The sequence below is a fragment of the Nothobranchius furzeri genome, chromosome 10 (genome assembly GCF_043380555.1).
Source record: "Nothobranchius furzeri strain GRZ-AD chromosome 10, NfurGRZ-RIMD1, whole genome shotgun sequence".
NCBI classification, from domain to species: Eukaryota; Metazoa; Chordata; class Actinopteri; order Cyprinodontiformes; family Nothobranchiidae; genus Nothobranchius; species Nothobranchius furzeri.
In genome coordinates this window covers 48,112,775-48,139,554 of record NC_091750.1, presented here as the reverse complement: position 1 = coordinate 48,139,554, position 26,780 = coordinate 48,112,775, and the positions used below count along the sequence as shown (strand labels likewise).

Genomic DNA, 26,780 nt, shown 5'->3' with positions numbered 1-26,780 from the left:
ACGTCAGGAAAAGGCGTCAGTCCGGCGATGTGCGTCTGAACATTGGATTTTTTACCCATACGTCAATTGACACGTCGGGGATTTTTTCCCTTTACCGAGACAGCTGTGTCATCAACAACCGGCGTGGTTTTGTTGTTGTCTGATTTTTTACGAGTCTGGGCGCCCGGATCTGGGCTGTCGCCTCGTTCTACCTCTGCGCCAACCACAGGAGACGCTAACCAAGGTATGGATCACAACACATCTCTGTTTTACTCCACAAATCAGCTGTTTGCATCATCTAGACGCACGCACGCGGCTGTCCGGGTCTGGTCAGCGGAGGAGAACCTGCTGTTTGGTTGCGGTGAGACATCGGGCCTAAATTGCATCTTTTTTTACGCGTAAATTTCACGGAGTCCCGAGCTGGCAGTGATGCGCCGTGAGCTCACAAGACTCAACCTTGAGGTGTCGCAGCTCTTTTAGGGTGAAAATGTCGGGTTTGGTACGGGGTCAAGAGAGGTGCGTGAAGATGCGCCAAGATCACCCTGCAGCGCGTGTTTGACTTCTGTCGTGACGGGTCTCTGATTCATATTTCAGCCAAAAACAAGTCAGCAGCCACCGTCAGCTGGCTGGGGTGGCAGGAACACGCGCTGCACTTGTGCGTGTTTATTTCATTTCATTTAGAACCAAACGTTCCCCTGAGCGGAGCAGAAACGGTGGTGATGATGGGAGACACATCTGCATGTTTGGGACTTAGAACAGGTATATGTGCGTGTGTGTGTGTGTGCGCGCGTGTGAAAATGGGCGGTATTTCTAAAGATTGTGAAAATACGGGTGACGTGTGTGCGTGCGCGCGCGCAACCAGGTAAGGATGTGTTGGCGCGTGTTAGGAGAGGCGAGTGTACTGTCTGCTGATTATTGTTATTGTTTGAAGGGGAAATTTAAACATTATTGGTGATTAGTGCTCCATCAAGTGCCGCAGTGTCCCACTCAGCCCCTTTTCTCGTTGGGTAAACGTGGAGTCTGCAGCGTTGCCCTTCCCTTTCCACGGGCGTGACAGTCACTCCAAATGAAACGCACACACCTCCAGAGAGATCTCCTACTATGTTCACGCCCTGCTTCTAAAAGCAGACGAAAGAAGGGGATGCACTGTTTTCTGTTCAAATGAATCACAGAAAAGGTTCCCTTACATGAAATAAAATCCTAACCATCTGCACTCAGTCTACATTGCATTTTGACGTTGTCGTTAAACAGTCACGTGACTTTTGTCTGGCACAAAATAAAGGGATTTAGCAGAACACTGCAGTGCTTGCAAAAACACGTTGAATCCAGTAATAATATGATGATTCCCCCCCCCCCCCAGTAAAAGCCGTAAATCAGAGTGCTTGCATGGGATTTTATCATGAATTGGCAGCAAATCTAACGTGACCTTGGACATGCACATATATGACTAAAACTGGTACACTGCACTTGGCATTAAGTCTGTCCGAAGCTAACAGATGCACATGATCAGGATCTGTGTCTGTGAGCGGTTCAGTTTAACCAGAGCAGGGATGGGTGAGAGCAGCTGCGAATTTGGGGTCATTGAGTGCAGGCAGCCAGGCAGGCACACTGTGCTGTGTATCTTCAGCACAGAGGAGGAGAAAATAAAGCGTTTTCTGGGGCTTACACCAGCTGCCATTGCTTGTTGTGCTCACCTGGTGATCCTGACATTCAGATGTGATTAAATCAGGTTACAGCCAGGTCATGTTGTCTCATTCAAACCTTTTTCTAAGCACTCAAATGCAGTTTTCACCTGACGATTTCATTTATTTTGGGGAAAAAAACTTTTCAAACCTTCCAAGAGCTTTGTGTCACAGTGTGAGCGTCCTGTCACAGTGTCCCGATTGATCATGAGCCCTGGCTACTTGGCCAAGGGGACAGCAGTAGCTCAAGTGGTAGAGCGGGTTGCCTCATGATCGGAGGGTCATGGGTTCGATTCCAGCTCCCGCCAGGGGTATCCTGCTGTTGTGTCCTTGGGCAAGACACTTCCTATGTTAGTGGTGGTCAGAGGGGCCGATGGCACCAAATGCCAGCCTAGCCGATGTCAGACCTCCCCAGGGCGGCTGTGGCTACAAGTAGCTTACCATCACTAGCAGTGTGTGAATGTGAGAGTGTGTGAAAGCGTCTTTGGGTGTCTAGAAAAGCGCTATATAAGTTCAATGCATTATTATTATTATTATCCCATTGTCTCACTGGTAAGCGCGTATGACTCTCACTCAGGAGTCTGGGGATCGAATCCCACCCGGACCCTCGTTTCTCCACCTTGCCACATTTGTCAAAAAGGATCTGACTCCATAAACTAAATAACTGGTGACACTCGCCATCAAATGTCCTCTCGTGTCACTGTGGAGGAATTTAGTCCTGCTCCTCCTGTTTGAATTCTGACTTGTTTAAGGTAAAAAGGTCAGATGGTCTCCTTCAGGATTTTCTGCTAGAGAGCAGAATTCAGCAGCCCCAGGCCATCACTCTGCCACCACCATGTTTGACTGTTGGTGGGATGTTTTAGTGTTAGTTCTTCTCCAGATGGACACAAACCTTCCAGAAACTTCTTATTTTACCTGACAGATTTAAAGTCTCATTGGGTCATCTAGATAATTGTGAGACAGGTCGCTTTGCCCTCTTTAATCAGAGGAATCAGAGTTTGTTTTTTCAGTTTGATCCCAAAAGGAGTTTAGGACCCAAAGAGGGAGATGTTTGATAGAAACTGACAGACTGATGAATGAGAGACAGATTTACTGGATTCTGACATTTTAATCTCCTTTCTGTGGCGCAGCAGATGAGCATTTAAGGATCCTTTTTTCTTTCCTTCAGTGGAAACATAAAGCAGATTGTTTTCTTGGAGCTTGAGCAGGACATTAGGTTAGTAAGAGCATAATGCAAAACCTCTGGCCAGCAGGGCTTCAAAATCAGTCCAGCTGCTGTTACACTCAGCTGCCTTTGGTGTAAAGACGAGAAACACCCTCGTCTTCCATCTGCTATTTCTCCATCTCCATCAGAACCTGAAGGGTGGTTCTGCTGCAGCGTTTTAACAACTGCAGCTGTTACAAACTTCTTAGTGAATATTCATTTTTTTATTTGGTCAGGGATTGTTGGATTAAATCTCAGCGTCCAGTTCCCTGCATCGCTCTCATTTGCTTTTACACGCTGCGGTAATTAAACAGAGCAGAGAGGATTAGATGATTAATTGATTTGATGATTGTCAGAAAATATCATCTGAAACAATTTGATGATGAGATCCTTGTTTTAATCATTTTGAAGGAAATTATTGACACAATTCAATATTTTCTCATGTTAAATGAGGAGAATTAAGGTCAAAGAAAGACAAAAAAGGTTTTAGATAATATTTTTCTTGCTCAATTTTAATCCACTGGCTCACGTTAAAAAAATGTCTGTTTCGAAACGCAAACAGAAATTTAGTGTAACTGCTGACCCGTCTGTTTACTCTTGTGCCCTCCCCGTCTGTCCGAGGATGAAAACTTTCAACATAAGAACTTGGACTTTGAGCATTTTCAAAAACAGTAAGATATTAAATATCAGAGGGATTAACTCTGTTGGTTTTAGGTTTAAATCAGGTCTGTCCTGGTTTTCTCCAGGAACTGTTTTCATCCATGCACGATAGGTTCATCAGCATTTTAAATCTAAACTTGTAAAAGGGTCGTTTGGGTCAACGAAACCGATGCTTCCCATATTGGTAAACAGAAGAAGAAGAAACAGTCTTTTATAGAGCGCCTCTCGAACAAAAATCACGAGGCGCTTCACAAAAATAAAAAAATTCATAAATTGAAATCTTTAAATAAAAACAAACAAAAAACCCCATTAAAACCTGATTAAATTCAGTCCACAGCTGATTATGACCCAAACGTCTCACAGGATGGACGAACGCTTTCACTACGATCACTTTTTAGAGCAATTGATTTCATTCAGGCACTTTGGATTTTTACGACTTGTTAAACTTTTGTCACACTGATGTCTCAGCGTGTTCTTGATTTAAATCCAGATTTTCAGATGTTAAATAAGTTCTTAAACAAATTAAAGAAGAAATTAGAACCATGACAAGAAACTTAAAGGTGTGGTTGACTGAAAAAAACATTTCTGATTATAATCCATCACTCTGGGTATTTCATGCAGGCCGAACATGAAAACAGTCTCCTACACCTATCTCCTACATTAGCTTCTGATAGAAAATAGATAGTGGAATGCTAGGATTGGAAAAGCTCCACACTGTGATGTCACACGGTGAATTTGCATTTATGGCCTTGCCCATCTTGGCTCGCGCCCACCTACAGGAAGGCGTTTTTACTTTTTTTTTGTTGCAGCAAGGACAGAGAGTGGAGAGTGTGTTGGTAGTAGTGACTTTGCAACATGGCTGAACCCGTTCTGTTAGCCAATCAGAAGTAAGGTGTGTACATATCATTAATAATAATGAGTAATCCTGCTTTTTTCATCCCACCTCTGCACAGGCAAACTTCTGCATCTCAGAACAAGAGCATCATAGCTTTTTTAAATGACTCATTATAAGGCATTGATTTACACTAACCACTGCAAATGTCTAGAATAATTTAGTAAACTGCACATTTAAGGTAAATCAGGTCATCTATGGAATAACTGTGGATTACAAATTTGATGCCTTTTGTGTCTCAAGGTTTAGGAAAGATTTTTATGTTAAATCTGGGCCAGAATTTAGCTGCACAAACACTTTAAAGGATGAAAAGTACATTTTTCAAAAGAAAAATCTGAGCAGAAGCAGAAAAGTTTGTGAACTTTAATTGCATGGACTGCAAATCTGGTTTATTTTATCCATGTTTTTCACATTGACTTTTTAAAATAAAAACTACTAAAACAAATCATGTTTTTTTAACAAATGTAAAAGAGTTTAGCCTAGGAATTACCTAAATTATACAGCATACGTACAACTAAACGATTAATCTGCATTATATCCTGCTCTGTGATGCATTCTGTATGTTATTTGTGCTTTTCATGATAATAAATTGACCTTAAGGACATTCATCGGTATCATAAATCCCAGTTTTCATCATCTTCATCTGTAATCTTTGGGAAATTACCTTTTCCAGATTAGAAAGACTTTTTCATTAACTGGAATCAATCACAGTGTTCATTATAAATAGGTGTAAAGGTAAAGGGTCTCTCTTGTGGCTCCTTGATTAAAGGGCGTGCCATTTACAAGCCATGTCCTGGGTACAAATCCTGCCTGAGACATTGTTAGATGTCCTCCTCCTTTGTCTTCTGTCTTCTCTGGCTCTTTGTCCCCCCCCCCAGCCTGAATTTTTAATAGACAACATGAAGACGTATATATAGGCTATACGGTTTATTTAAAAAAGAAAAAAAAAACATTTTTTATCTTTAACATTTGTTTGCTTTCATGTGTTTTATGTATGTTTAGAAAAAAACCTCAACAAATAGTGGCTTATTAAAATAAACAGCCTCTGCATCAAGTGAGGGAAGATGAGGAGGAGGAGGCTTTACAAATACCCACTTACTTATTTTGCTTCGTCTCAGAGCTCCATCCTCAGCCACATTATTAATTCCTTCTCCTCAATTGCTCCTGCTATTAGAAACGTTCAGACATGTCTGTTCCATGTCTGGGTTTAGGATGAGTCAGATGCATATTTGGTTAAATTAAGCAGTAAAACTGGGTATTAAATGCTCCTTTTTAAAACCGTTCTTTCTGCCTGGTAAGCATCTTCCAGAGTTCAGGTTTTACTCCAGTGTGCAGTCAAGGGTAATGCTGTGTGGTAATGATTTCCTTGAGGCAACTCATCTTTGTTCCTTTTCCCTCTGTTTTCTTCTCATTAAACCTTTCAAAGTCATTTGCATGGTACTGTGCAAAATAAATAAAGTTCAGCACCGGCAGTTATTCCCTTCTTGTTGGCACAGAGCGCCTGCTAAGGACGAGCCCAACAGACCTAGAATGGAATCTTTCTTAGACACAAGAGACTATAAAACATTACTATTTTGAATCTTTAAAAAAATGCAAACAATTGTTCTCAAAATTGTAAGACGGAAGTAACTTTTCGTTGTGGAAGTTACATCAGGAGCCAAAAGAGGCTGATGTGGCACGTGATGGTCTCAGAAGAGTCTCACGCAGGTAATTTATCGTCTGCCATGTTGCTAAAGGTCACAGTAAACCAGCAAAAACGCAAGTCAACAGGAACCGTCTGCAAAACGGGCAGCAACATACTTCACCGATGCAAATCTGAATTTGTAGTATATCTTAAGTGTGCGTTGCAAATGTCAGAGCAATCTTCCTTTGCACTGAAAGGAATCCTACTCTTAGCTGGCTGTCAGCAAAACGAACTCCCAACTCTGCGTACGAGTGTGTTTGAGTTTTAAAAGCACTAAGACTTTTTTTTTCCTTAAAGGTGCTCACAGAAAAGTGGATTTTTGTTCCCATTAACACTTTTCTAGGGGTGTAACACAGATGTATATGTATGGCTTGATTTTGTTACTTAAGGGTGCTGACAGTAGAAATAAGTCATAACTGTGTCAGTCAGGGACGTTTTCGTTTCTGTCATGCTTCCAGTCCAACCATCACAGTAAATACTCTGATGCATGTAATCTGCCGTCACCTGCCATGACAAGAGGAGGAATCACACAGGAGAGACCTTAAGCTACAAACCTATCAGTCACACATGCAGGACCCACAAACCTGTTCTCAACTTAAGCTGCAGAAGCTGATAATCAGAGACTCTGATGAGTGATTTAACACAATAAACCTGGCTTTAGTGTCACTTCCTTGTATTTCACTTTTCATGTGTCTTGAAAACCAATGTGAGCTCTCACCGCGCTGGTGGACCGGGTCAGGAGTAGGTGGGAGAGCTGTGTGTGGGCTTGCGTGGGCTCACAGCCCACGCCGTGACTCACTCTTATCGGGGGATTTTTAACACGAGGTGTAGGTTGATTCAAAATTTGGACAAGCACTCGTGACCTACCTGGCTTTGCTAATCACACAGACACTGCTTTATCTGTCAGTCAAAAGGAAAAGCAGCTCACCATCGAGCACGCCAGGAGGGTCATTAGAATAAAATCAGCCTGGCTTTCTTGGATTGCTCTGGTTTTTTGCTCATGTGTTGTTTTAATAATTTTAAGGTTGATTGTTGAGTTGACCTCATTTTGAATTATTTATTTGATCACTGATATTTCCTCCCGATCTTCTCCACCCAACACCTCTTTAGTGTAGTTTTGTTTTGCTTGTGCCACTCTAGGAAGATGTGAGTCAACCCCACTGTGAACTGCTGTGAGGCAAATCGTATGTTGAGCAAACAGCGATGTTCATCTGATCCCTGCTTTGCTTCAGGCTGTTGGTCTTTGGTTAATTGTTGCTGAATAGTTTATGAGGTTTGTCATGTTGGGACAGCGTTCGGTGCTGAAGGACATTATGCTTCTCACAGGTGAGTCAAAAGAAAACTGTGTCATTGTCGCTTTCGTGCAGACAATTAAAAGTGTTTAAAGTAAGACTTTGAATTTTGGAAATGGAGGGAGGCAGGAAACACTGCAGGGTAACCCACTTCCAAAATACATTCAGATCTTGGTCAAGAGAAGGATGCTGGCTCAGTGAAGCGTGTGCAGCTGCAGAGTGGAGCTCTTCCCATCATGCACAAACATGAGCATTAAGGAGGTTTTCAGTCCACGGTCTTTTCCCTTCAGCACCATTTACCTCACAGGCTGCGTTTCAGCGGCCAGATGACAAGAACAAACACAACAGAGGCCATGTCTTTCTCTATCATGTGATCTCTGTTTGTTTCTTTCCCCTCAAAGAGACCGCTGGCGTTTTTTCTTCTCCGTTGTTGACACATGGAGACACGCTTATGCCGCACACACACACACACACACACACACACACACACACACACACACACACACACACACACACACACACACACACACACACACACACACACACACACACACACACACACACACACACACATCCACTGAGCGTCCTGGTCATATGGCTTCCTTCCAGGTCTTCATTCCTTTACTTTGCTTTGGTCCTGATAAATGACCCGCACTTGTACAGCGCCTCTCAGAGTAAGGACTCCAAAGCGCTTTACACTACAGTGTATCATTCATCCATTCACCCACACATTCACACACTGATGGTGATGAGCTACAATGTAGCCACAGCTGCCCTGGGGCGCGCTGTCATGCCCAGATCAATGGATGCCGTTATTGCTTCTTTTCCATGCGAGATGATGAACAGCTGAATGGAAAGCAGTGCAGCGCTCTATAAGAGCTGTTTAGTGCTTATGTATGCTAAGTGCAGCAGGTCACCTTGGTTACTGCAGATTCCAGCAGGAGATGGTGAAGGAAAAGGGCAAGTCGAGGTGGAAAACGAAGACTGGGAGGTCACTGACATCGCCTCCTTTTTGACCAGACTGAGAGATCACAGCTACATTATTTCATTTTAAACATTCCTATTCCCTTCCACTAATTTTATGTTTCATTCTCTTGTCTGCAGCTTTCCTCCCCATGTAGTATTCATGATGCACACCTTGCACAGGTGTTGACTTATGCACGACGCACACACAGCTGAAATAATATGTGCACAGGTGTGATAAACACCGAGCATCTCTGAAACAGCACTGCAGCTCCGGTCTGTGTCCTGGTTGCACTCGGGAGCAGCAAAAGCTTTTCGTGGGATATTTTGGGTGGCAGTCCATGAAAGATTTAACGACCACTCAATTTGCACAAAGCTGAGGAGGAGACTCCAACGAGCATAGCTGAATGTAAATGGGTCGTCCTATTGTTTCTGTTGAACAATAACGAAACGGCTTTCTGGAGTGTTTTTAATGCTACTTTAAAGTAAAGAAGACAATGTTTTAATAAAATTAAAAGGAAGCAAAACAGTTCTTCAGAAAGGACACATGTGTCTCCCCGGACCCAGAGGGATGGAGCTTCCTCCTCATTCATTTTCATCAGCCATGTGCATCTTACTGCATGATCATGAGGAATTCAGCTTCAAGAAATTGACAAATGTTCTTGCAGAAAAAAGCTGCACACCCTGAGGCAATACATTACATTTGAATATTATGTTCTGATCACAACAAAGACCCAGCATTGATTGAAAGAGTCAGGCGACTTGCTGGATTAATATCTTGAGTTTTAAACTCATTGGACCTTTAGCTGTTTTGGTGAGATCTTAAAAATAAAGTCGCGTGTGGATGTGAGGCAATATCACATGATCCTGTGTGATCCGTTAGCAGTCAGGGTGTGCTTCCTGGATGTCCCACTAATACATCACCTCAGTATCTGAAATAAACACCGAGTTTATTGTTTGCTAAGGTTGATTAGCTGGGGAGGCCTAATTTAATTGGATCGACCCCACAAGTTGTTGAGTTTTCTTGGAATTAATCAAAGGTTTTCAGATATTTGACCAGTAATTTCAAACACACACTCACAGGTAAAACAGACTTTCTAGCATATATATGCAGACTTATCTCTGAATCGAAAAGAGCAAATGTCAACTAACACAGAATGCATAAATGCAACCATTTATAAAATTTTCTATGAGATGAATACTTTTTATTTCAGTAGAAGACTTAATTGATCTGAATTTGTCGTGGTTCTGTTGATCAGATGCTTTAAAGTGGACAAACAGGCCACATCGGAACAGTTTTGGTCTAACTGACTGCATTCGAAGCAGCATAAATTATCCCACTGACCAAATGTTTAGAGCAGCCTTTCCCCTGGCGAGCTGAGCTGCTGTAAACAAAAAGTGTAACAAATCTGCCCATTTGCATCTTAAAAGCTTTTTATTTTAGCATCTGCAAAAGATATCGTTAACTTTTGGGAAATCATATTTCTGTTTCATGTGGATGTGCATGATCTGTATTTAAACATGTTATTAAATGTTACTCTGAAATTTACACAGCTGTGCCAAATTCTTTTATCCTCTCTAAATTTCTCCACTCAAAGTTAAAACATAACCTGCGTTTGACGCGTGAGTTCCCACTTTTATTGACTGCAAACACATTTCATGTGACGGAAGCCTTCGCTGCTTGGAGTCAAACCGTAGAAAAATAGAAAAAAAGAAAAGAATAGAATGTCTCCATTGTCACTGTGACAAGTTAAATGAAACTAACTGCAGTCCTTGCAACCTAAAAAAACTATGGAATATACGGGAATAAAATCAATAAAAACACGTCAGACATAAAGGTAAATTACACATGTTGATGAATAATCTACTGTTACCACTATCCATCCCAGTGTTGACTTTAGAACAAGAGGCTGCACCAAAATGTAGAACATCTTCCAGGTTTCTGCAGCATAGAACAGTAAACAAAATACATATTGGAGAGAGACAGAGACAGAGACAAAGACAGAGACAGAGAGAGAGAGAGAGAGAGAGAGAGAGAGAGAGAGAGAGAGAGAGAGAGAGAGAGAGAGAGAGAGAGAGAGAGAGAGAGAGAGAGAGAGAGAGAGAGAGAGAGAGAGAGAGAGAGAGACCTGGTCACTCTGGCCAGCAGGGGGGTGAGAGGGTAGGAAGACAAAAGCAGGTCAGGAACTCTGGATGACATCATCGTCTGTTTTGTCGATGACATAGAAAAGAGATTTTTTATTACCATAGAAATGAAGAAGCTTGTAGACATATAAATAAGTTTTATTCTGAATAATTTTTGATAATCAGACTAGAAAAAAGACTAGATTAGACTAACATCTCATACAGCAACAAAAAGCATGAGACAAAGTAAAAATAATGTCACCATCCAGATGTGAGAAAGTTTAATCTGTAAGCAGGGGGGCGGTCTCTGTGATTGGTGCAGCTGTGATGTCATGCTAACCTTGTTTCATTCTTAGCATCAGCTGTGGATTATTTGAAGTTTCAGTCCCTTTCTGTGTGTGATTAGTCGTCACTATAACAACACATACACCTGCAAAATGATTGTCGTGTTTCACTCCTGCAGCCTTATGTGCAGCTGAGGTGAGATCAGAGATTTAATTTACATTTAAATACAACATCAAAACATTAAAAAGCATTTATAGGAGGTGTCATATTCATCATTAGTCAAATCTTTCTTCAGCAGGTCCCTGAGGCAGCGTTAAGATCATGTGTGTTGATGTGAAGCTGGTTAATGATGGAAACGTGCCTCCATCAGTTAAAGTGAAGCTGAGGATGAAGCAGACTTGATCATCCTGGATGATGAGGCTGACGTCCTGCTTTGTGCATACATTCTGACTACGGAAGAGATGCAAGCTGAAAGTGTTGCTAGGAGACCACACACAGCGACTAGTACCTCCCTCCCCCCTTTTCTTCTAGTCTGCGTGCCTCTCTGTGTTTCTCTCCCTCCTCTCTTCCTGCTTCCCTCCATTTGCTTATTTCTTTCCATCCCGTATTCTCCATCCAGATATTTGCCTCCATCAGCCTGTCTGCAGTGCATGTTCCACCTGATTATATTTGTCTTCTTACCGGGTTGATCTTTCACTCTCTATTTGTCGGCTCTCCCCATTTTTCTCCGTCTGCCCCCCGCCCATCTCTGCTTTTTCACATCTTCCGTCTCTCTTGCTCTCTGGCGGTGTGCATCTTCAAGCTGCTAATTCTTCTCTCGTCCCTGCACTCGGCTTCTCTCTCTCTTGGTCTCTCCTTGGTTGTTCCTCTGGATGAACTGCAGCTCGGTGACAGACAGGTTGAGATGCTGTTTGGCACTGAGCAGAAATCACTGTGGTGTTTGTTATGGACCAAACAATTTCTGCATTAATATAGTTACTTACTGCCCCCCCCCCCCCCCCCCAAAAAAACCCCCAAATAAATAGATGAAAATAAATATAAAGATTTTTCTCAAATTTAATTCATTGCTCCAGAGCTTAACTGCTTTAATCATTAAATAATTCCAACATGAATAGATGCAACATTCTAGAGAGAAAACCATCTGTATGCAAGTAGGAGGATGGTGACCTTAGTACAAGATGTTCTGCTCTTTAAACCCAACAGCACTTGTAAAAAGAAAAGAACAGCACCCAACACACAGGTTTCAATTTAACATTATCTTTGTCGACGTCTGCAAAATGCAAAACTAATGATGAAATGTGTTTTTTTCTGAAGGTTTTGTCCTGTTGTTGAAAGCCAGAACGGTAATGGGATGTGTCCCTCCACTCACAGCGAGGTGCTGGACCAACAGCTGTGTTGGCAGCTGGAGGGCAGGGTTTTGCTCCAGCCCCCTCAAAGTGTTGAAAACAGCAACCATAATAGCTGGCGTGGTAAACACACCAACCAAAACGAAATTTTTGGTTGCACCATGCTTCCCAAACACAACTGTTATTCAGAAATGGGATTTTATTCATATTTTTTATTCATTCACATGGAGATCAGCTGTTGTGCAATTGCACATTTTTTGCACCCCATGTGCTTGTGTGCATTTAGCATGCTTTATGTAGGTGCGTGAGATGTGTGTGAGTGTGTGTGTGTTCATGAATGAATTCTGCAGTGTTGCATGCAGATTGGGTTTCATGAAGCACGGCTCCATCTTCCTTTTGGTCCTAATGAGAAATTAAAGTGACTTCTGACCCTGCAGATGCTCTGAATCTATTCATGAAGTGACTCAAGGGACTAATCTCAACTAGAACATATGGGTGTAAAAATTTGGTTTGGACGAGACAAACCTGTCTGCAGAGGAGCGACTTGTTAATGATAGAGCGACCCACAGCACGTGCTGCAACAGTTGCTCCTCCGCTGGCAGATCCTGGAAGCCCAAAATCAAAGCAGCACTTAACCAAAGCCCACCCTACAGATGCAGCACCATAACCTCATTAACATTGAGTCAGCAAGTGTGGCAGCAGCAGCGGTCGAGGTTGTGGTCAGGGCTGTGGGATACAAGTAGAGCAGAAGCCACGCTGACGCACTGGAAGACACTGGGCCACGACAAAGAATCACACATGGCTACAAAAATCAGAGTGCTGCCTGGCCCAGCCTGCTGCGCCCACTGCTTCGTTTCTGCTGTCATTATCGAGATCGTTTGTGGTGTTGATAGTAAATGAACTTAAACGGTGCTAAAGATTAGCAGAATCAGCTAATAAATTAGCTTTGTTTGAAAGAAAAACACAAATTCTTTCATAATGCTTGTTTTCCAAATCATCCTCATTTAAACTCATTAAACTTGATTCAGATTCTGTTGCACATGCAGTTGTGACTGTCACATACAAGCTGCCACATCAAGAGAAAGATTCTGGTTTGATCAACGAAAAACGGCACAAGTCAAAAACCAGTACCATCAGAACCAGACGCCAGTGTCATCCTCCAGAACACATCTCAGCAGGTCCGATCCATGATGGAAAATCACTGACATCACGGATCAGCTGACAGCTGCACATTCTTCGATATGAAAGCATGGTTAGACTCTGATATCTGCCCCGCAACAAGCCTAACTTCTCGTGAGGCGAGCGTGAACAGGAAGCTGTGCATGCGCTACATGTGACAAACCACATTACTGTCTGCTTGGCGGGACAGGCTTAGATAGGCCATCCCGGGGCCTGCAGCCAAACATGCTCTGCAGCTGAGTTACCATGCTTACTCTAATATTCATAACTGGATAATGAAAGTCTAAATACAGTCAGGGTGAACAAAACAACAACTTCCATCGCCATGCATCACTGTGTCTTTGATGTGATGGCTACTGTTTAGAGTAATTGGCAGGATGGCTGTAAGAGTGGCGGAAATTTTGACTTCCTTCAAATTTTGTTTTGAGGTGTTTTCACACCGCACAGTAACTGTTTGTCTGGGAAGCTGCAAAGCGTGTTTTCCTGAATGATTAATGTGCTGCTCTTGTTTCTTCTTGTTTAGCGGAGAACAGCCGGTGGCAAACTTCGGCTTCTCCAGAGTCTTCTCCTATACCATGAGCTCTGGCTCTGCCCAGGATGTGGCTGTCGAGCATTTCCTGCGTGACATAGAGTGGCGAAGCAAGCGGCTGCACTGCGCTGTGATAGGCTGCGAGGAGGAGCGATCCCGCAGCGACATGAACCTGCTGTATCGTAAGAGCCGTTTGGACTGGAGGCAGAGAGACCAAGAGGGAAGCAAAAAGAGGTGAGTGAATCAGCTGGGCACATATGGGATTATGGAGCGGTTCGGTTTGGCGGCAGAATAAACCTCTTAGTCAGTGTGAAAGAGTTTAATTTCAGAATCTTAATTCCATGCACAGTTCATAAAGTCAAACATGGGTTTGCCTAAAAAGCTTCATGTGAGCAGCAGCAGTTCACGCTGAGGTTAATACGTTCAGCTGAGGAGATGAACTATCCAGCATGACAGAAAACCGCTAAAATTATCTGAGCACTGATCACTACCCAGTTACACGTGTAAGACTTAATGAAGCCATTTGTGCTCATTTAACGACCAAGTTCACGAGAACTACTTTTTTGTTTGAAATACGATTGGTCACTCCGAGTTTCACAAGCATATCTTCTACCCCATTTCCTGCATTAGCTACTGATGGAAGATAGACGAGGAAACACTCAAATTAGAAAATGCTGACAGATCTACGTCACACCGAAAATTAACTTTCACGGACTCAACGAACTTAACTCTCGTGACGAGGAAGGCTGTTGGTTTAGCGTCCGGGAAACAGCAGAGAACGTCTCGACTAGTTGAAGCTAACCGTTAGCATTAGCAGCTCCACCACACAGCAGAACACCTTCAGGCTTGTGGAGATAAAACAGCGTTGCAGGACAAACAGTCAGTGGTGGAGTTACATAGCTGTTAACCAATCAGAGGTGAGATGTCTGAATATCAATGATAATAATGAGTAAGACTCCAAAGCCTGCTGTTTTCCTGCTCCCCCCCACTCTTCTGGCTAACTTCTACTTTCTGAAAAAGGAGCGATAGAGCTTTTATTCCACAGGGGACGACTCACAAGGTCTTCATTTATGCTAGAGACCACTGCAAATGTAGTGAAATAATGAGTACACATTACTATTCTACCATTTCAGGCACATTCAATAGTCAAGTATTCTTTATTCCGGACTCTTAGTCCAATTCACAGAGGTAGAAAAACACTGTACAGGTAAGATCAAATGAAATGAGCACAATACGGCACGCTAAAGAGACAAGCTAATCACGAGAACAAGAATAAGAGACAATACAGAAATGGAGGAACCTTGGACCTCGAGGGCCAGTATCCAGCACGTTTTTGTTGTTTCCCTGCTCCAACACTCCTGATTCTGTGGTTGAATCACCTGTTCACCAACTCATCAGGCTGTGCAGAAGCCTGTTAATCACCTGCTGGTTAAAATCAGGGATTCTGAAGCAGGGAAACAACTAAAACATGCAGCAGGTGAAGAACCAGGATTAAGTTATAACATACATTTTTATTTAATCCCAGCCTGCCAGTGTTTATTCGATCCTGTTTTTAAACCTACTGCAGTGTTTGTGCAGGACCTGGTGTGAGGACAGCCACTGGGAGTTCAAAACCAAACATGAGGACTATGAAGTAGATTCTGTATCATATCATATTTAGCATATCACACATTGTACTACAGTGTGTAATAGTGTGTTGCTTGGTAACGAGTTGTATTGTATTATACTTATCAAGTCACATCAGATACGTATATATCTGTAGCACTACACCAGCTACCGGGATCACCCACACCACATCGCCCTGTAATCAGAAGGTTACAGGTTCGAGCCTCGTTCAGTCTGTCGCTGACGTTGTGTCCTTGGGCAAGACATTTAACTCCCCTTGCCTGCTGGTGGTGTTTGGAGGGACCGGTGGCGCCTGTGCTCGGTGGCCTCGCCTCTGTCAGTGCGCCTCAGGGCAGCTGTGGCTACATCGTAGCTCATCCCCATCAGCGTGTGAATGTGTGTGTGAATGGGTGAGTGTTGTAAAGTGCCTTGGGGGTTCCAGGACTCTAGAAGGCCCTATATCAAATACAGGCCATTTACCATTTTTTACACCACTCAGACCACCCAGTTTGCAGGCTCTCCTTGTCTGACCTGCGCACACCTCGTCCCAGGTCTCAGAGCCATCAGACTCTTCTCTCCGTTCAGTCTTCAACCTCCGTCTCCAGCTAACGAAGCACCTCCTGATCACCAATCAGCCTCAGGTGTGCTTCGCCACAACATCCTATCATATTCTGTGCTATCATAGTTGAGAATCTGTCAGCTGTAACAAAAGATAATCCTGAACGTTGAACGACACAGATTAGGCACTGGTTTAAAAAAATGTTAATATTAGAATTTGATCTTTTATGACTCTGTGCACTATAAAAATATCAACTGAATAATATCATATTACATCATTTTGTATCATCACTTGGGCAGCCTGTAGAGCCAGGATTGAACCTGCAACCTTCCAATTACTGGACAACCTGCTCTACCTCCTGAGCTACTGCTGTTACTAAGACAGGCAGACAGGATATTCCCACTAGTGGCAGCTGCTGGGAGAAAGACCTCGCTACCAACTGAGCCGCAACGATTATGAGAATTTATTTGCTTTAAGAGAAACATGAATGAAAGGCAACACAAGAATCCTTCTTTTACGTGAGCATCCAATCCACAAATGAGAGGTGTTTGAGTTTCCACATATTTATGGCTCAGTAAATACACTTTATGTCAGCTGTCAGCTCACCCTCATGATCAGAGGAAATAAGTAACGGCCACATATATAAACTCTCTGAGATAAGGTCGACATCCAACGTGACAAAGACGCGTCTTACTGGAGCAGCGTGGAGAAATCCCTCTCCGTCCGTGTGGTCACACGCCGATCGTTAAACAGGAACTTATTTCAGCTGCTGGATGCTTTAAGCACTTCCACAACTGCGAGTCACACGCTAGCAAACAATGCTATCAGACTTTTAAAGGAATCTGTTTAATGGCCGTGGGTTAAACCGCGAGATGGAGTGAGGAGAAAGCCTCGTCTCATGTCAAACATGTCCGGATGGCGACTGGCTGCCTCTTAATGTTACAGCAAAGCCTGACCTGTAGCCTCTGATCTGTCCTGAGACCAGACTAGATGTTCTAGATCGCATTCAGCAGCTTAAACTTTGCCCCAAAAAGGTAAATCAGAAATAGGACATTAGCTGCTACAGGGAAAAATCATCTCAACTGGATTTTTAATCATTTTTTTCCACTTCTGTGTCACAGAAGCTTTTGGGAATTCTTGTCACTTTGGAAAGTTTTTTTTTTTGCAGCTTTTCCAGAACTTGTTGTAACAAACATGTAAACTTCATGTGCTGATAGTCAAAATGTATTCTTAAAAACAGAAAGCCATCCTATTATTAACCTCTCACTGTAATTAGTATAACTTTTAATAGTTTAAACAGCTTTTACTTAGTGAGATCATTCTGAGTGCCAAGGGGCAAATTCCTCCCATTCATTAGACAGATCAAAGCATTTTCTTCCATTCTCAGTCTTTATATTAATCTAATCTAACTAGCTGTTTAAATTAAGGTAACTCATACGAGACAACTATTGATCTTCCCATTGATCTCTACTTTAACGGCTGCAGATTATTGGCTTAAGAAAGAGAGGGGAAATAAAAAGGTGAGAGTCCTGATAATCTCTGAAAAGCTGTCTTATTTTGAAGCTGTTAAGAGACTCTGCCCTCAGAAGAAATGAAAGGGGTGGAGAACATAAAAGCTGCTCAAGCTGTGAGGAGGGAGATGCTCAGCCTTTGTCCTGAGCTAAATTTGGTCCTCTGCTATCTATGTCGATTGTGAGGAGTCACTAACATCTCCACAGGCATTCAAGGGCGCAAACATACTTGTAGAGAAACAAATGAACGCTGTTGCTAAAGAACACAGATTAGAACACAGCAACGTGCACACGAGGAGAAAACGAGAGCCTCTGTGTCCTCCGTGCTCCTGCTGCTGCTGCGAGTGAAGCTGAATACAAATTATAAGCTCCAGTTGTCTTCTTCTGTGTCTCTTGCAAGGATCAAAACGAATCCTAAAGAGCGTGCTGGGTGGGTGAGGCGCTGTATGTTGTGGTGTGAGAAGTGACTTATTCTTAGACAAAACGGGCCATGTGATCGCTGTTTCTTGCACTTTTAAAGGTGTTGACGCAGACAGGAAATCCCAAATGTTCTGCCGGTGTTTTCTCCTCAAGGGAAGGGGATCAAGGTGTCCGTCGTCATTAAACAGTGTGATTATTAATTAGAGTTTGTTTATTATTACATTTATGAGAATTTAGCTAAACGTGTGGGTTTGTGGGCTGTTTTTCACCACACACAGAAACATATCTCCTGTTCCGGACAGATAACGGTTCAGCAGCTGCACTACACTCTTAAGATTAGCGTTTTCTTTCACTTTTTCTTTGATTTTTTACAAGACCTGTTAAAAAAATCCTCTTTTCTAAAAGAAGGAAAGCAGCTGCTGCTCCGTCTGATACAAAAACTGCAACGTCTTATCAGATTTATTCTCTTTGTCAGTTTTATTTACTGTTGTTTGAGTCTGTGTCATTGATTATTTCAAAGGCTCGGTATCAAATAGCAGAAACTCACAACTGTTCCCATGGTAACAAATCCTTCAGGCAATCCCGAGCACAGCCTGCTGATATTTGTTGATGTAAATATGTAAAGAAAAGCGGGAGAATCCAGCAGTGTAAACTTCTGCTCTGCTTTAGACGAGCGAATTGATCCTCTAATTCGATGTGTTTGAGGGCGTAAGCGAGATGGTTGCAGCGAACGCCCTGCAGGCATTTCTTTGATGCAAAAGGAATTTTTTAAGATTAAACAGTGATTTAGAGAGTGGTACATGAGTGTTGTTGACCTAACTGTGGTTTTTACCTTGACCCCCCAACCCCAGCTCCACGCAGAACGACCCCTCAGCCACTGTTGGTAAAGTCAGAGACTTGGCTTCTTTCCGACGGCACTTCCGGATGGGTTTCATGACGATGCCCGCCTCCCAGGACCTGTCTCCTCACACGTGTGTGTCTGCCATGGCACCACGCTCACAGTCCTGCCACGCTGTCGGAGCAGAGGATACCCACCTGGAGAACGGAGATTACTCTGACACTCAGTCGCAGCACGGCGGCCGCTGCCCCCCAGCCAAACCCAAACGCCATCCAAGTACTCGGCTCAGCTCCTCGTCCGCCGACAGCAGAGCACCTGCTGAGACCCCACCACCCTCTACAACCAGTCACTCACAGGCCAAACACTCAGATAAGAAGAATGGTAAAGAAAAAAATCATGAGTGTATTTTAAATTGCTTTTTTCTCTCTCTTGTCTTGACCTCTGTTTTATGCCTCCTAAAGCCATGAAGAAATCTGACTCTGGGGACGTCGGATCAAAGAAGTTGCCTCCTTTGAAACCCAAGAGGAGTCCCAGCACCCAGCTCACCTTCGACCCTCTTCCTCCTCGTGTGCCTCCTCCTGCCTCGTCCATGCCTTTCCAGACGGCAGAGTCTCAGATTCAGGCAGGAGATGGGGAGGATGAACCAGTCTACATAGAGATGGTGGGCCAGGTGTTCACCAGAGAGAGCCAGACGGCCACGCCACACCCCGTCACGCCAGTGGCCACCACGCCAGACTCTGACTCAGACCAGAGTGAGGCAATCTATGAGGAGATGAAATACCCGCATCAGGAGGACAGAGAGTCCCACAGGCATCTGCCTTCTAAACACGAGAAACTAAAATCCTCCAAACACTACCACGTCACCGCTTCCTCCTCCAGCAGTTCATCTTCCTCTCTCCCACGCCCCTCCTCCTCTTCTCCTTCTTACTCCAAACCTAAGGCTACAGTGTCCATCTCCCACTCATCTCCTCTGCCTTCATCTGCATCCTCCACTCCTGTACCCCAGGTCCTCTCCACCAGCCCTCACACACCCCGAGCTCCTACTCCCTACCTGCTGCAAGGGAATAAATCTGAAGCAGAGTCCAACACAAAGATCCCAGCCCCCTTCCCAAATCTCCTTCAGCACCGGCCTCCGCTGCTCGCCTTCCCGCAGCCTGCAGCCGCCTCCAGTGGAGTAGGAGTGCAAAACAAGTCATCCTCTTCCTCTAAAATGCAAACATCCAGTACAACAACCCAGGCCACCACCTCTTCATCGGCCTCTTCTAATGTTCTCTCATCGCTGGCCAAGGAGCTATCCGGAGGAAGCTCTTCCCAACAGGACAAACACAACAGAGATTCCCAGTTGGGTCCAGCTCCCGGACTGAGAGCCAGAAGTCACTCCACTCCTCTACCCCCGTCCTCCAAATCCACGTCCCCCTTCTCCCATCATCATCACCACCCTCATCATCGCCCCTCACACTACCATCACTATCGCAAGCCGGACAGAGGAGACTCCCCCGCTCCAACCAAGAGCAGCTCTCAGACCTCCAGCCAGGCCACAGTCCAGACTCAGACGTCGAGCTCGGGCAAGGAGAGCAAGTCCGTCAGCTTCATGCTGAAGTCCAACAAAGGAGAGAGGGAGAAAGACAGAGAAAGGGACAGGGCAAGGGACAAGGACAAGGAGCGAGACAGAGACAAGGATAAGGACAGAGAAAGAGACAGGGACAGAGATCGGGACAAGGAGCGAGACAGGGAAAGGGATCGGGATCGGGACAGTGGACCACATTCCTTACCGTTAGATAGCACAAGCGGCCAAACTCCTCACAGCAGCACCAGCTCTACCCCTACGCCATTGTCTTCATCCCAGCGTCCTCATTCCCGTCCACATCTCCGATCTCACACCCCCCATTGCCTTCCGACGTACAAGCCCCCCTCATCCGACAGCCCGCTGCTGTGGACCTACCCATCCGGCGGCTTCAGGAGGCCGCCAGCATATGAGAGTTTGAGAGGCAGCTCTCAAACACCGTCTCTGCCACAGCCTTTGAGCCTCACTGGTGCAGGCGAGGGGTTGTCCAGGAGCAACGGAGGGTCTTCATCACAGACAAAAGCTGGCTTCATGCCCTGGGAAAGCAGCAGCAGCAGTTTCGGTGGAGATGAAGGTTCTTACTGGCCGATGCAGAGGAAGCTGTCCTTCAGCCATGGGAGCAGGGAAGCAGAGAGTAAGTCAGAACTCATCTGCATGCAGAGTTAAAGAGCAAGTTCACTGAAACACCATTTTTTTACAAATAGAGGGAGAAATGCTTGGATCAGAAAATCCACTCAGATCTATGTCACACTGTAAATTAGCATTCATGGACTCACCCATCTTAATAATAATAATAATTCATGAGATTTAGCGCTTTTTAGGACACTCAAAGACGCTTTGCAAACAGGGAAAAAGTGACACACAAAGCAGCCTGCTGGAGAGGATGGTTAGGGGAAGGCCAGTTTGATAAGATGAGTTTTGAGCAGTGCTTTAAAGGTGTGGAGTGAGTCAGAGTTCCTGATGTTTTGAGGGAGGGAGTTCCAGATAGTTGGATGGTGAGTTGGCGGCGACGACAAATGCTCGATCTCCCAGGGTGCGGAATTGAGGATTCAAGCGGGAAAGAAGATTGGAGTCGGCAGAATGGAGGTTGCGAGCTGGAAAATGACGGTGAAGAAGGTCGGTTAGATACAGGGGGGCAAGATTATCTTGGGTTATGACGGGGAAGGCTGTTGTTGGTTTAGTGTAAGGGAGAGAGCCGAGCACGTTTCGACTGGTAGAAGCAAACAGTTAGCATTAGCAACTCCACCACCAGCAGAACTCCTCCAGTCTTGTGTTATTTCCATCCATCCATCCATTTTCAACCTCTCTTCCGGAGTCAGGTTGCGGGTGCAGCAGTTTAAGCAGGGAGGCCCAGACTTGCCACTCCCCAGCTACTTGGGCCAGTTTTTACGGGGGGATCCTAAAGCGTTTCCTGGCCAGCCAAGAGACGTAGTCCCTCCAGTGTGTCCTGGGTCTTCCCTTGGGTCTACTCCCAGTTGTACATACCTGTAAAACCTCACCAGGGAGGTGTCCAGGAGGCATCCTGACCAGATGCTTGAGCCACCTCAACTGGCTCCCCTCAACGCCGAGCCCCTCTCGGATTACTGAGATTCTCACACTGTCTCTCAGGGAGAGCCCAGACACCCTGTGGCGAAAACTCATCAGCAGCTTGTATCTGCGATCTCATTATTTTGGTCACTACCCAAAGCTCATGACCATAGATGAGGTAGGAACGTAGATCAACCAGTAAATTGAGAGGTTCGCCTTTCAACTCAGCTCTCTCTTTACCACGACAGACCGGTACAACGCCCGCATCACTGCAGACGCAGCACCAATCTGCCTCTTGATCTCACGCTCCATTCTTCCCCCAAGATCCAAGACCCCAAGATACTTAAACACCTTCACTTGAGGCCCTCCTGTTCCACGGCCAGGACGAAAACCACGTTGCTCCTTTTGAATTCGACTTTCGACAATTCAATGGACCCTCATCTCCAGAACCCCTGACCTTACCAGGGAGGCTCAGCAGTGTGACCCCCCCCCCCCCCCACGCCCCTTTTTTTTGGTATTATTTGTGGAGATAAAACATCGACATTGCAGAGCAAACAGAGTCAGTGGTATTGTTGCACTGCTGTTAGCCAGTCAGAGGCCAGATGTTTGCATACCATGAATATTAATGAGTTAGACTTCACATTCTGCCGTTTCTGCTCCCCTCTCCTCTGGCTGACTTCTACTTCCTGAAACAGAAGAACCAGAGGTTATTTTTTTTCTTCACAGAGATCGACTCACAAGGCTTTCATTTATGCTAAAGTCCACAGCGGGTTTATTAAAATAACGGGTGAAAGACAGCTTTAAGATACTGTATTAAAAAATAGAGTAAAATCATGTTTCTGAAGCTGCTTTTGTAAATAATATGACTTGTGGGTTTTTTCTTGACTCAGAAGAAGACGGCCGGGCCTGGAACGGCAGTGCTGATGCTCTGCTCAAGATGGATAAAGAGGACCTGGTGGTGGGCTCCCGAGGAGGCCACTCAGGCATCCCAGTTCACTACAGTGGCGCCGCCAGCAGGCCTCTCGGCCACAGCGAGTCTTTGGCGGGTGTGGACAGCAGCACAGGATTCAGAGCTCTGCCCAGAGCAGGGCTACCTCTTCCCTGCCAAACATTTCCTGCCTGTCGCAATGGAGGTGAGCATTTCTCAGCTCACTGTTTAAAAAGATCTTCAGTTGCGGGTTTGCAATGGGCTTCTTCTCCGGGCTCAGATGTCCTGTAACGCTTCCTTAGACAGTCAGTTTTTCTTTTGCCTGTTCGTTTTAAGGATTCCTTAAAAGAATGAGGATGTTACCACACGTGCTACTGTTTTGTTTGAGAAGTTGTGAAGAGCTGTCTCTTCTCATCTCTTTGTCTGCTCACTCTTGAGTTTATTTTTGGCCCAGCAAATCCCTCAGCTGAAATTATAATTGTGTTTATATGGTATTGTGGTCAAGTGGGGTTAATTAGCAATTAGTGAATAGTGGATCATTGGTTTAAGATGAAATATAAATCATACAGAAGTGGTGAAAGCACCATAAAATATAACGAGGACTCAAAGCAAATAGGAACCCTCTGAATTCATGGCTGTAGTCAGACATTTACTGCCCTGTTTTATATTCCACCGCTCTGATCTGCAGGCACACATTGTAATGTTTGTTTCCTCACAGAAGTGGGGCGGCTGGGCCGCTCCTCCTCTGCTGCTGGAGTGAGACAGGTGGGTGGAGGAGACGTCCAGAGACAGAGCAGTCTACCGGCGCGAGAAGCTCTGAATCAGGTGAATATATAACATCTGGCTTTACAACGGCAAAGACTATTAATTTCTAACACTGGATAAATTGAAGTGAACATCAATATTGTTCTTGCCACGACTTCCCCCTTCTGCTGGAGACGCTGCTCCTCCAGAGCTATTTATAGCTGGTTGTTATGCCCACTGAGCAGAATAAGGGTCTGGCCTGTCTGAAAGAGGAAAAAAAAAACATGTCTACCTCTGGTTTACATGCAGACAGTAAATAATATAAATTTGTTGGTATGAGAGCTTGCTGAATAGTTGTTTAGAGGATGAATTGCACTCTTCTAGCACAAATTTCTGTCCAGTTTCTGGCTCTGTAGCATTAAGCGCTGACGCAGTTTGAGTGTTCTGCAGAGACTGTCTGCATGCGTCTGATTGACCCTCCTTCAACCTGCAACTAATGCAGCAACACTGCATTCTGGTGGGGGATCTTAGGTACTGATGTTTTGCTCAGGATGTGCAAATACATCTACAACTGACTGGGATTGATGATGCAGGTTTAAAATGTCATGCGTCACTACAAAAATCCCATCATTTTTCTTTTTCCCACAGCTGCAAGGTCTGGCCTCAACTCAAGTGCACTGCAGCCCCGGCACTCCCGGTGTGTCTCGGCAGCAGCAGCAGCATCTTCAGCTCCATCAGCAGCAGCTGCAGTTAAAGCAGCAGCTCCAGCAGCTTCAGCAACAGCACCACCTACAGCTGCAGTTCCAACAGCTTGCCCAGCTGGCACAGGGACACCCCCCAGCCAGCGGGGGTAACACCCCATCCACGACTCAGTCCCAGAGAGACGGCAAGCTGCTGGAGGTCATTGAGCGAAAGCGCTGCCTGTGCAAGGAGATCAAGGCCCACAGAAGGCCTGACAAAAGCCTGTGCAAGCAGGACAGCATGCCGATCCTCCCTAGCTGGAGACGGACACCCGAGCCTCGGAATTCCGGCACGCCACCTTGTCAGAGGCCTCAGGCTGTCGTGTGGGACACAGCGATCTGAGGATATAAAGACTGAGCAGTCCCCTAAACAAACTATTTACCAGAATTTATTAGAATAAATAACAACAGATTGACAAACTGTCAGATTATTTGAAAGACTTTGAGAGAAGACGAAGACACTACTGTTGTTTTGTTTGAAAATGTTCTGAAAACTAGATCAGTGGATTCTGGAGACCTTGAACTTGTTCGTGAAAACAAAGAAGCAGCAAAACGTCGATTAAGAGGTGTGCAAAAATAGTTAATACAATCAGACTACACCACTTTCATACTCAGCTGATTTGTATTTTCTCTGTATTATACTGATATGTTCTAATTGCCAATGATTATTTTGCCACAAAACACCAGTAATATTGCTAAGGGGAAAAAAAGAGAGCGACAGCCACAAATGATTAATAATAACAACAATAGTAATAACGAGTGTGTCGTTTTCTGAGATTGGTGTTGCCAAATATCCTCCTGACTACTTGAGACGCAAAGGAATCGTGGGTTTTCTCCAGCGTAAGAAATCCGACAAGCACAGGGTCCGCTCTGTGCTGAAGAAACGGCAAGACTCATAGACAAGTTCTTCGAAGTGTTTCTTGAAATCGTGAATGTATACGAGATGTCTTGGTATCAATAGATTGTCATTGTGGATGCAAATAATCATCACTGAGAAGTTAAAGCTACCTACTGTATCCATTTGCATATTTGTAATGTAAATCTATTTACTTTCTCAACGTTTCTGCAATTTTACAGCAATATGCTCCGGAAACTCGGGCAACGTATTTAAAACTTGTGTCAGCTAGCCTAACATACATATCTTAAGACTTGAACAAGTCATATTTACTGTGTCATTCTCTGCATGTCACAATAGACATACAGTGCTGTAAAAAAACAAGAAAAAAAGGAGAAACGTGGGTAGAGATGATCCTGTCAGACTTTTACATACAGCAGATCTTTACTAGGATAACGAGTGATTTGTTGTAAGAGTTGAACAATACGTTGCCAAGCGTGTAAACGTAAGAAAGGGCGGTACATCCTGCTGCAGTTCGGCCAAATAGATACAGATCAGCGGTAGAAAAGTAAAAACATCATTGCTCATGCTTCTACACCTGCTGCACATTACTATTTGTTCCTCCACACAGGAAAAGCCTGAACACTGACACCCATCAACACAGACTGTGCAATACGGTGCAACTGATGAGACTGTGAGTATCGATCACCTCAAACAGAATGCTGGAACAATCTGCACAAATCAACGCTTTGGAGAAATCCAGCCCTGGTGTACTGTAAATAGACATGTACAACTGTATTTGAAAATGTAGCAATTATTTCCATTTTCATACTTGTATTCAATACATATTATGTAGCATAGACTGTACAAACAGAATTTTGTTCACTAGTTTTTTTCCCCTTCTTTTTTATAAAGGATTATGTAGTTTATCTGCTGCAGCCAGTCCATGCATCACAGATCTACGAGTAAACGATGAGCCCTCTTAATAAAAAAGGTACAGGCCAACAGTTGTTTATATAAATTTATGCAAGATTCCCTTTAAGCTCTGTTCTTGATTCTTTTTTACATTCACTTTTATTTCTGTACAGATTTCAACAGCTTTTAGTCCTGATATTTTTTAAGACTTTGCTGCTATCTTGAATACCGGTGTTGTACATTCAACTACACAGTGTTACCACGACAAACTTTATTTATACAGCGCTTATTGTTACATGACTGTTCTTTTTCTTTTCTAAAAGCTACATGAAATGAAGTTTGTACCTTGAAGAGTCGGCTCTCCTGTAATCGATTTAAGGCGCTTGAATGTCTCTTGGTTGGTGTTTTACAATAGTTTCTACCAAAACTATACAGGATCCAGCGAAAGAAAAAAAAAAGAAGATTCCCAAGTGTTCCCGAGTCACTGCTTGGCCTTTTTGTTTAAGTCCCTCCTGCTTGTGTTTGAAGGTTTTGTTGAGCTCACCGAGTCCATTTTCAAACAAACACAAGCCAGGGTGAAGGAAATGGGGGAAGTGCAATGCATGCAGAGATTCCTTACACTGAAATGTTCCAGTGAAACTTATTATCGTGCCCAGTTTGATTCCAAAAGTGATCACTTTACTACGGCTCCGTTTCACAGACTGAAATGAAACCCAAGGTAGGCTATCATGTTCCAAAATAGTTTACAGAGGCTGTTGGTTTTGTGTGTCTTCTG

The 26,780-nt window shown here is 44.2% G+C and overlaps 1 protein-coding gene across 2 annotated transcripts; it reads left to right on the top strand.

Annotated features, from left to right (window-relative positions):
- The first annotated feature begins 11 nt into the window (after positions 1 to 11).
- Positions 12 to 24,829, top strand: LOC107386509 (neuronal tyrosine-phosphorylated phosphoinositide-3-kinase adapter 1). Of its 2 annotated transcripts, none has more exons than XM_015960940.3 (7): positions 12 to 223; positions 13,814 to 14,053; positions 18,766 to 19,133; positions 19,214 to 20,950; positions 22,737 to 22,976; positions 23,490 to 23,596; positions 24,164 to 24,829. In XM_015960940.3, the coding sequence occupies exons 2-7, from the start codon at positions 13,866 to 13,868 to the stop codon at positions 24,596 to 24,598; spliced, it is 3,075 nt and encodes a 1,024-aa protein (XP_015816426.1). In that variant the 5' UTR covers positions 12 to 223; positions 13,814 to 13,865; the 3' UTR covers positions 24,599 to 24,829. The 2 variants fall into 2 exon arrangements, with proteins under 2 accessions (XP_015816426.1, XP_015816424.1); XM_015960938.3 differs by having other exon boundaries at positions 22,734 to 22,976.
- The last annotated feature ends 1,951 nt before the right edge of the window (positions 24,830 to 26,780 follow it).

Coding starts and splice junctions, on each gene's coding strand:
- LOC107386509 (XM_015960938.3), top strand. CDS start 13,866: ATGAGCTCTGGCTCTGCCCAGGATGTGGCTGTCGAGCATTTCCTGCGT. Junction 14,054..18,765: donor CAAGAGGGAAGCAAAAAGAG/GTGAGTGAATCA, acceptor CCCCAACCCCAG/CTCCACGCAGAACGACCCCT. Junction 23,597..24,163: donor CGCGAGAAGCTCTGAATCAG/GTGAATATATAA, acceptor TTTTTCCCACAG/CTGCAAGGTCTGGCCTCAAC.